Below are 11,620 nucleotides of genomic sequence, written 5' to 3'. Positions count from 1 at the left end.
CTATTTATCTATCTATTTATCTGTCTGTCTGTCTATCTATCTATCTATCTATCTATCTATCTATCTATCTATCTATCTATCTATCTATCTGTCTGTCTGTCTGTCTGTCTATTATAGTTACTATCTATCTATCTATTTATCTGTCTGTCTGTCTATCTATCTATCTATCTATCTATCTATCTATCTATCTATCTATCTATCTATCTATCTATCTGTCTGTCTGTCTGTCTGTCTGTCTATCTTTCTGTCTGTCTGTTTATCTGTCTATCCGTCCATATGTCCATCCATCTATCATCTGTCTATCCGTCTATTACAAATTATTACTGCTATTAGTTTTATTTGTGCACTGTGCAGTCAGTGCAGTTTTGCAAAATGAATGCATGTTGTATCTCAGATCCCTGTCCGCTAGATAAGACCGTGTTGTTGAGCAATGCTGATGTTTTGGTCATGAGTAAGTGTAGAGAATGCTGGGATGTGAGCTGATGAGAAACCACACAGAGCTCTCAGATTCCTCTGGTCTCTCTGTAATTGCAGCATAGATGCTTATGAAAGCTGCCAAACTGCATTCAGCCACACAAAAGTACACTCACAGAAATCCATGTGACAAAGACATCTGCATTTAGAGACTATCTCTGCTCTCAAAAAATACAGTGCAAGTCTTATGCATACAACAGTGGAGTATGGTTATGAAAGACGGGTATTTCAAACAGAATAGTATTTTTCAACATTTTTGATCTCAAGAAAGTGTTGGTCATGTGACAGAATGTCAAACACAAAAATTTACAATTTAGTCAAAATCATAACGTTTCAATACAACTTTTTGTGGAAACATGATATAAGCAGAATGTATAATTTATTGGAATGAATTTTTGTGAGACCAGTTGATGTTTGCTGTGTACCATATTTTGAAAACCACAAAGCCATAAATAGGAGCATAATTGCAGAGTGTGTAATTCACACATGGAGCCATAAACAAGCATTATAAATAAACATATTTTTATAACATCATGTTTTTTTAAACAATATATGGGAATGAATTAATATATATGTAATCAGTTATTTATAGCCTAAATTTAAGATTAAAGTGAAAAAGTTTGAAATATGTATTTAATAATTTTATTGGCAACATTTTACAAAATATGTAATGCTCAGATACATTTTAACATATGTTCCGTGTATTGATCGATTTGTTAAGTGTCTGGTGTTCATCTTATTTAGACTTTGTACGCTTTGTGTCAGCTTTGCAATCTTGTAAATTTACTGTCTTATAGAAAAAAAAAAGTAATGATCTATGGTTTGTAAATGGTACCTGTGGAAGTCCTGTGTATGTTAATGGTGGAGTTGAGTTCGGGGCTGCCTTGGTCCAGGTAAATGATGGACTCTATGGGTAACGGTCCAGTGCATTCTGCCCCATTAAAGGTGAAGTACCAGCGCTGACAGCAGGCCGTCTTACACTTGAGTCTGAGAGAACCGCTGAAGAGCACACGCAGAGCGCTGTCCGAACGCTGCTTGGTGAACGTGCACTCCTGCGAAAGAAAAATCAAGACGCCTTCCACTGTTATATCACTGAATTAATTATCATTTTTAACTGCAAGAAAACCTATAAGTTTATTGTGTGTTTAGACAACTATGTGTTTAGCACTTCTGCTTCCATTGTCCTCAATTCAGTGGGCTCTTTAATAGTTTTTTTAATATCTGAAATAAGAGTCTGTGGTGAACACAAGCTCAAGATATTTTCGTGTTTTATTCTTTGACATAAAAATACACCAGAAATGCACCCTTGAGCTTTTACTTGTCTTGATAAAGGCGGATGATAACAAGTGTCTAAATGGGACAATGAGATACACTCATCTGATCACTAGTCACTTTCACAGGCTCATTGTGTTTATAATCACACTGCAAACTAGTCTAACTCATCTTCAGGGATTTTACTTTTTTTTTTTTTTAAATAAAGACCAAAGAGTTGTCAGAATTGCTGAGTTGATGATGTTGCAATCATGTGACTGTAGTGTAATTAATTTATAAGAATATCATGATCATAAACATTTGTTGGTCACAGAACCTATTTTCTGCAATAAATATGACACTGCAGCGCTCTAAACACCTTTAGGGCCATTACCATTGATGTTAAAGGTAAAGTGTGTCATTTTTAGGGGGATGTTTGTTTAAGCAGTCTAACATATCATTATCTGGCTCAACTGAGCAGGGCAACGTGCTTGTCCAAACCAAGATGTCTAGCCATCTTCTCCACCAAACATCAGACCAGAAGTCGTTATTTTCCAGTGGAGAGTAGTACAGGAGTTGCATGGAGTTCTGATCATAAACATATGCAGAATCTTGATTTGATTTGAGCTCCAGCTGCATTCATTTTTGTGCATTTTTGCAGCTAGACCACTTATGACCATTGCTTCTTAAACACTGTTTCTGTAAAGTTGGCAGTTATAAATAATTATGTCTGAAATAAGTTTTTTATAATTATTAAATAACTAGTTAACACTTTAAGGTCTCATGATCATTACAATCATTGCAGTATTTATCCATCTTTGATAAAAAAATACAACTGTTCGTTGTTAATTCATGTTAGTTCAAGTCCATTAAATAATATAGCAGATAAAACTATTACTTTTATTAATGTATTAGTAAATATTGAAATTAACATTAACTAAGATTAATTAATGTTTCAGATGTATTTTTCATTGTATTTTTCAATTAATGTTAACAAACAAAACCTTGTTGTAAAGTGTTACCAGTAATTATTTATGTTAAAACCTATTTGTTTTTCATGGATATATTTATTATTGTTTCTTTTTACTATCAAATATCATAGAGAGTTGAAAGGAAGTTTAAAGTTTGGCTGGTTAGCATGCAGTGCTGGGAAGATTACTTACAAATTGTAGTCCATTGCTGATTCCAAATTACATGACAAAAACCCTAGTCGGTAGTTAGTAACGTAATCCACTACATTACACATTTTAAGTCATATAATCTTGGTGAATTAGTGGATAATTTGTACAAATTCTTATTTGTATGTTTTCGTATTATCTGATTACGTCCCACTGAAGGTTACTGTAGGTTTAGGAGCATCATGCTTCCTTTATTCTTAAAATCTAACATTTTTATTTAATTCACATTGTATGAATGCATATGAAATTGCTGTGAAATTAGGTTGGAATAGTTCTTTCATTACGGACATAATACTTACAGCTATTTTGCCAAGATCAATGCCGTAGTTTAAAGAATTCCAGGCGCACTGTTTGAAGTTGGGTTTCCAGGGATCCTCAAACCTCTCAGTCACACACTGTCCCTTCTCGCCCTTCAGTCCGTCTCTCCCAGGGATTCCTGGTGTGCCTGGAATGCCATTTATCCCCGGGTTCCCATCCCTGCCCTGCACTCCAGGTACACCCTGCATGCACGTCTGGTGCTAATGATAAAAGCATGAAGCACAGACGCATTAAACCATTTCAGTACTTTGCAGAGGTTTTGTGCCCTGTTAATGAGAATGAGACTGATTCACCATGATGTATTCTGTGGGTGGGAAAGTACTGTTACCCTGTTCTTTTAGATGGACACGTTTGTGCCAAAACAGCTAAAACAAAGAAAACATTGGAAGGAGAACTAGTGTAAAATCCCCTGACCACAGTCACAGTCTGTTCTCTTTATTTGAGCTCTGACACAAGACAAAGAATAAACAGTATTACAAAAATTCTGACAGAAGGAACTTTTGGGTTTAATTATACTGGAAACATATATAAAAATAAATTAATACTAAAATTATAGATATACTGTATGTGTGTGTGTGTGTGTGTATATATATATATATATATATATATATATATATATATATATATATATATATATATATATAAATAGAATATAAAATCCATTATTGTGTGGTTTTTCCAATAATGACAGTTCTCTGTTTCCTCGCGGTGGTTTTACAGACCAAGCCCATCCCTCACAGGTTTTATGAATCTTAACCCATATGTGTGAACATCAGTGAGGCATAAAAACCACAATGAGTCCAAGTGCTGTGGTTTGTTTGCATCCGCTGATAAAAAATGTGGAAAGTACAGTTCTGTGTTTGCTTAGATATTACTCAATTGTGGTTGAAAATTGAAAGTCAGCCAACCAAAAGCATCTCAAAATGCACCAATATTAGGGAGCTGCTAAGTCAGAGCTGGCAAAGAAATGTAACAAATGGAAAGGCCATCTTGATCATACTTGGCCAGTGAGGAAATGAACAGAATTTCCGGCTAAGCATCTGTCACCACATTCCCATAGTAAGATGCGTTTATGACATTTTTATACACATAACAGGTTAAAATGTGTTTGCATGAATTGAATTCTCAACCCAAATCTATTCTGCAGTTTCTCCAAAGAGTCACGTGAGGAACAGCCATATAGAGTAGTTGGAATCATTTTGGTGAATCAGTTTGTTTAAATGAATCAAATCGATTCTTTTGAGGCACCACTCAGTAGTGTTCCGTGAAGTCCCGTGCCTTATTTGTAATGCTTAATTAAATCAACTATTGATGTTTACGACTACTTTTCGATTAATTTACATGTGTGCATCAGCTGTTGCACTGTTTGTAATTCCAACACGACACACGCCTCTGTTTGAATCCATAAAAAAGTTCAAATGCACCGCGAATCGATTCAACTGATCTATTAAAAAGAACCGAATTCGTTCGTTCGTTCGCGATTCGTACATCACTGCAAAGCCATTGTTTAACACAGCATGGACAGAGTGTGGTTTCACTGGATCTTGATATATATTTAAATACATGAGCAAATAAATAAATAAATAAATAAATAAAACCAATCCTTCCAACTGCCGTAAATTATTTCATTATATAGCCTATATATTTTTTCATTGAATCCATTAGGCTGATTACTCCCTATAATTTTTTTTTTAATCTTTCAATCAAATGTAGCCCTAATCAAACTAATCATTACTAAGTAATGGAGAACAAAAAATGTACCCTTCAAATAGCAGAAAAAAATAAATAAAATGTCACTTTAACAATAGCTATAATTTAGTATTTTGTACAGATTAGTACTTTCTCCTTTAAAAAAAAAAAAAATCTGCCTAAAAAACACATTTTATAAATGGTTGGATTTGGGGACATTAAAATCTTATCATCTGGTTCGATGCCTCTGCTGTAAGTTTGACTTGGTTGCCTTTTCACATGTAAAAGTTGAACATGTGAATCTTAATTACCTTGTCAGTAAACTCCGCGTCTCTTTGCCGGGCGGTCCTTTCTTTGACTTTTTCCGTGACACAGAATGACAAAGTTATCCAAAAGCCAATAATTAGCGGAGTAAGTTTCGTGTCCATCCTTGATGACCTGCAGCGTCTGTTTCGATCAGCGTCTGCCGACTAATAGCTGTTTCCTGACAGACTGCCGGAGCTCTGCTGTGTTCCTGCAGGGGGCGAAAGACGAGCCTCCACAGAGACGCGTTCACACCTATCACTGGAGACACGTGTAGACTTCACTATCGAGGACTGATACCGGAATATAAATGACAACAAACCCCAGGAATCTCCGAAACGCTATTTTATACAGATCTTCGTCCACTAATCACAAACAACTGTGATTGATCCTTCCACAACAGCGATGAAAAAAGTAACAGCTACCACGTGGCATTACATCTAAACAATAAAACTTATAAACAGTGTCCAGTTCGATTTTCTCAGATGTTTTACCACTATTTACACTCACTGTACATATCATCTATCTTTTACACTAAAGAAAAAAAAAGACTTTAAATATAACCATTGTTAACCATTGTTTTCACATAAAATACCTATATATATATATATATGTATGTATATATATATATGTATGTGTATATATATATATATATATATATATATACATATATATACATATATATATATATATATATATATATATATATATATATATATATATATATATATATATATATACATATATATACATATATATATATATATTTCTGAAATAGAAAGTATATTTAGTTTCAACCTTCATAAACCAAAATATATCTCCAAATGTATTTTATGGGCAAGAAAATACATTTCCATACATTTAGGCTAAATACAAAAATGGATGGCCTACTAGAGCTCGAAAGTAGATTTATAATGGTTTAATAAATTTTTTATATTTTTATATATTGCATTTTTGGAGCATTTTAAATTATGTTCCTTGCTGAAGTTTATTCAAATGTGTTATATGTTCACACGTGTTCAAGTTTTCAACAAATCAAGTTTTTCTTCAAATGTGACATACTGTAGGTAAATGCATTTTCTTGGACAGAAATATATAGAGGGCAAAATATATATTTTAAATGTTTTAAAAATATATTTAAACATTTAAAATATATTTTCAAAAATATAAAAAAAGACCAAAACATATATTTAAAAAGTGAGAGAGAGAAAAAGAGAAAAAAAGGAAAATATATTTATGCTAATATATTTTGAAACATATTTTAGCAAATATCTATTTTTTTTGGCTATTTTTTGTGTATTCTGAAATATTTTTGAAAATGTATTATGTGTCTTGTATGGGTAGTTCCAACCACGTTGTCCTCAATGTTCTTTTGAGATTGTGCATTCAGAATAATGTAATTTATTTTCATTCTAAATCTTTTTTTCAATTTGGTTCTTTGTTTTTAAATCTAAAGATTCTACAATTTTAAGATATAGCCCAACCTGATTCCAGCTGTTTTAGGGGCCTTTGGTCTCTCAGGGTTAAAGAAGAGACTTCTGGAAAACTTACGGAAGTTATCTCAGATTTTTAAAGAGTTTTCAATGACAGTCTATAGTTATATAAACTGAAAACATGTGTTTCTGAACAAGTAGTCTATTCATTCTGTGCGAGGCCATATGTTTCTTTTCCCTCTCTTGACCCGGAGGCACCACAGAGACAGCGCCTGGAGGGGGTCTCAGACCACAGCTCAGGTATTTCCCTGTCAACATCCCCGAACCCTGCCTCCACGCCACACATGAACACACTGACATTGGCCATATTCATAATGTTATCTGAGGAAATAGCAAGCATTTGACTCCAAGGGAATTCTGTCTCAATTCACTCACTTAAGATGTGGTTTCATTAATGAAATGTAACTGGTCACTATGGCAGGTTTTCAGTTATTAAAAAATAATTTTACTAGTTAATGTTAATTACAGTGTTGTTATTGCTAACTAAAACTGTTAAACAACTTTTTCTTTCATTAAAATAAAGCTGCAATAAAATAAAATGTAAATATAAGATGAAACAGTTACAAATTATGCCTTGGCAAAGTGAAGAAAAACAAGTTAGATAAATAAACTGTACATAAATAGATAAATAATAAGTACATACATACATACATAAATAGACATTTTAAAACACAAAAACTAGCAAAGAAAAAAAACATAAGATAACTAAAACAAACTAAAATTAAAATGGACACTGAGAATATAAAAATACTAATAAAAAGTAAAATAATAATAAAAAAGAATGATTCAAAAAATAATAAATCACATGAAAATAATACTAAAAGAAAACTGGTTAATTATTAATATTATTATTAATATGATAGTTCTATACTGCTTGTCTTGTCAACCACATATAAATATAAATTTGTCCCCAAAATATGGTTATGTCCTACAAACACATTCACTCATTCACAAATTATATATATATATATATATATATATATATATATATATATATATATATATATATATATATATATATATATATATATATATATATATATATATATATATATTGCTCTTTTCTATGAGTATGACTTATTTCTATTTTTATGTTTGGAGCAGAAAATTTAGGCAATTTAAACAACTTACCATATCTGGACCAGTAGATGGCAGAAATGTTTTGTTACAAAACTCCTCCTGTTCAAAAATACCATACTATACCATGCACACGGCTTGTAAAGTGCGCTTGCAATATCATCATTCTCAGTAAATCTCATTCACTCATAGAAATGTACGAGTCGACTCTTTTAATTTGGGACAGAACAAACACTGCTCATATTTTCTTCAGAAAACATACAAATCTAAAGCACACTGCACATAATCTGTCAGCACACATCATGTGTCCAGACCTCTTCTGTCCACTCAGTGACTCACAATAGAGTGGGAAGCCACTGATTAAGAAAAGTAAGGCAGCCTGGTTTTAATATTGTTCCTATGCAACAGGCAGAGAACAGACCAGCTACACAGTTTGCATTTAAATCACAGTTGTCAGTTTCAGACAGCTTGTTACTACCATTACAAGCAAATACAGCCAAGCTCACTTCAGTTCATTCAAAGTGGCTTTGTTTAAAGCACAATACGGATAATTAAACAAGAAAGGAAAGGAAAACGGGATTAGTGCTTTTGTTACCACCAAGTAGATGTGAAAAGTCTATAACCGGAGCAAAGTTTGTTTATTTGAGTAAATAGAATTACTGGGAAAAGAAATTAGAGGTATTTAAATACGAGAAAGCTCCTGGTGGTCTAACCTTTTTTTCTTTTTTTTGTCACTTATATCGAGTTTGCTTGTTTCCAAACTCCTGCTGAGAATAAACCCTTTCTAATTATTCTGAACTTTTCTTGATTGTGTTTTCCTTGTAGGGGCCCTGGGGTAAACTGATAGCTGTTTGTTGGAAATGCCATTTTTTTGCTGTTAAAGCAGTCTTACTTTGTTCTGCTCTGTGCAAAAAACACAGAAAATGCTGAATTATTATTGATAAATTAGAGCATATGAATTTGGTGTTTGGTCATTCAAACATTGACACAGCATTGCTATTCGGTTGCTAAAGCTGCTAAAGTTTTCTGAGCATTTTAGAGCATTGATTTATGGTTGCTAGGGTGGTCTGGGTGGTTGCTAGGTGTTAAACAGATCTCTGAAACTCTATTATATTCTGTTATCTAGATGTGAAGCAAGTCCCTCCTTCAGTGTAAAATTTTACCGCTAGGTGAAAATCATAAATCCAGTCACTTATAAAAGTAATTGCACACCTCTCTTCAGCTGTTCACATGATTTGAGGTTTCATTTATTTTGGTGCAGGACCAAGTTATGTACACCCTGAAGTTTTGTACTTACTGTTAGTTCAAATCCCAAAAGTAAACAATAGGTGTCTGAGAGTGCAAGTGCGTGTGTGCAGCCAGACCCTTCTCATTTGTGTTGATTGCAAGTGACGTCACAGGTAGCAGAGAGTGCAAGTGACATTGTAATTTAGTTTCTTTCTTTTTTTTGTCTTCACCACCTAGCTACTGTTGTCAAATTCTGAAAGATTCAATAATAAATGAATATATTTTATAAATAAAAATAAATGCAAGTGAAGTGCAGGTGTCTGAGAGTGTATGTGCATGTCTGCAACCAGACCCTTCTCAAAGTAAAAGTGATTCTTGCTTTTCACACATCTTTGTAACACAAATACACACTACTGATCAAAAGATTGGATTTGGTAAGTTTTGGTAGGAAGCCAATATGCTCAATAATGCTGCATTTATTTGACACTGACACATTTTTTCAGGATTCTTTGAGCAATAGAAAGTTTGAAGCATTTATTTGGAACAGAAATGATTTGTTTAATTATAAATGTCTTTACTGTCATTTTCAATCAATTTAATGCATTTTTGTTGCATAAAAGTATTAATTTCCAAAAAGGGTCTTTGAGTGTAAAGCCTTTTTTTTCCATCATGGCTGACAAAGGCAGAATCAAAGAACACACCTTAAAAAAAATTGTTTTCTTCAAAAACTTCAAATGAACTTCATTTATACCCATACCTAGGGAAGAAACACAATAAAAATGCTGGGGAGGAAGACTGTCTTAAGCTCTGACGGTGTGGGAAGAAGGTTGTTACAACCTTGTGTGGGTGAGCTGTCTATAACCATCTGAAGACAAGTATCGTGCGCATTTTGGATAACAATAGTATAACAAAGTTGGGCCCAATAATAGCAAGTGCCTGGATGCATGTGTATAGTGCAGTTTTATGCATAATGGGATTTAGCATAACACTGCTTTTTTAATGTAAGGCATTGAGATAAATAAAATAAATTACATTATTTAAAAATGAAACAGTTTATTTTCCACCAACATCAAACAAGCAGCAATGAGATAAATAATATATATATAATGTGAAAATTAAAATAATTTATTTTCCAGCAACATCAAACAAGCAGCAATGAGATAAATAATATATATATATAATGTGAAAATTAAAATAATTTATTTTCCAGCAACATCAAACAAGCAGCAATGAGATAAATAATAACAATAATAAAAATAATAATAATAATAATTTATTAAATTATTTTCCAGCAACATCAAACAAGGAAGTAAACAAATCAATGAACACATATTAAAAATCACCACAAGAGACGCCAAATATTTGATGTTTGCCTGTGTTGATAATTTTGGGGCATTACAGTTTTATCTAGTTTTACATCTAGTTGTACATTTTATCTTGGCAGCGGTTTCTGCCTCTGTGTTATTAGGATGAAATTACATTTTGGCCTAGTTATTACACCAGTCCTAAAAATGTTACAGCCTTGCAAGGCACCAACTAGTTACAGCTGGCATTCAAATACTTATTTATTTTTAAATTATTCATACAGTGACTTGAAAAGTAAATTCTGGTAGTACCACTCAGTTTTGGCATGCCTTACAATAAATCTCACATAATAGAAAAAATAAAAAATAAAAAAATAAAAAATAACCCATCACATTTATTTTTCAGTACATTTTTGTGCAAGCCCTGTTATATTCAGTGTTACAGGGTTGAAATAAATGTAAATGTTTACTGTGAATGATACGAACACCCTGTCTGAGCCCCTGAACATTGAAATGCATGTCAGTCACGAATCAGAGCAGATCCATTCTGTTCTGGCAGAAAATGTAATATAAGAATATGTCCTTTTCTAAATGCTGGATGGTAGATGAATATCACAAGGACAAGATCTTTAACTTTTGAACACTGCATTTGGTTTTGTCTTGCGGGCATACATAAAGTCAAGTAAATATATACACCCTGCACTGCTTCACATCATCCTGATTTCCTCAGATGAACCATGACAGCTGTTTCTGCTGCAGGTATATGTGTAACTGGCAAACATATTTAACTAAAATAGATCTGTTTGCCAGTCAAAGACCATATAAAATGACTTGAATTGCACAACATTGTTGTTGATTGTTGTGATCCTTTATATTTTGTCACTTTTTCTAATCATCCTAAAAAAATGTTGGTAAAATTTGCTGAAAATGTACTCACCAATGGATGCTCTGCAGTGAATGGGTGCCGTCAGAATGAGAGTCCAAACAGTTGATAAAAACATCACAATAATCCCTGCCACTCCAGTCCATCAGTTAATGTCTTGTGAAGCAAAAAAAAAAAAAATAAATAAATAAAAAAAAAAGAAGCTGCATGTTTGTAAGAAACAAATCCATTATAAAGGTATTTTAATTTCTGGCCAAAATATGAGTCCATAATCCATAGTAACACTTCCTCCAGTGATAAAGCCCATCTCCTGTAGTCCTCTCACATCCAAAATCCACCCACATATTTGTTTAGGGCTGTTTTGGACTGTTTTCATTTGTAAATGGTGCTTGATCTGTGCAGATTTCTCTCCTGATTCAGACA

General features: G+C 33.0%; 1 protein-coding gene across 1 annotated transcript in view; it reads right to left on the bottom strand.

Annotated features, from left to right (window-relative positions):
* Positions 1 to 5,490, bottom strand: part of LOC109091216 (collagen triple helix repeat-containing protein 1-like) — a 9,105-nt gene extending 3,615 nt beyond the window's left edge. The window contains exons 1-3 of the mRNA XM_042775960.1: positions 5,222 to 5,490; positions 3,203 to 3,421; positions 1,310 to 1,526 (exon numbers count right to left, since the gene is read on the bottom strand). Coding sequence (XP_042631894.1) covers positions 1,310 to 1,526; positions 3,203 to 3,421; positions 5,222 to 5,338 — 553 coding nt within the window. The 5' untranslated portion in view covers positions 5,339 to 5,490. The remainder of the gene's footprint in view (positions 1 to 1,309; positions 1,527 to 3,202; positions 3,422 to 5,221) is intronic.
* Positions 5,491 to 11,620: the final 6,130 nt, after the last annotated feature.

The sequence above is a fragment of the Cyprinus carpio genome, chromosome A19, assembly GCF_018340385.1.
Source record: "Cyprinus carpio isolate SPL01 chromosome A19, ASM1834038v1, whole genome shotgun sequence".
In the NCBI taxonomy this organism is placed as follows: Eukaryota; Metazoa; Chordata; class Actinopteri; order Cypriniformes; family Cyprinidae; genus Cyprinus; species Cyprinus carpio.
Note: the sequence above shows the minus strand (reverse complement) of the source record. Positions and strands in the feature narration are given on the sequence as shown.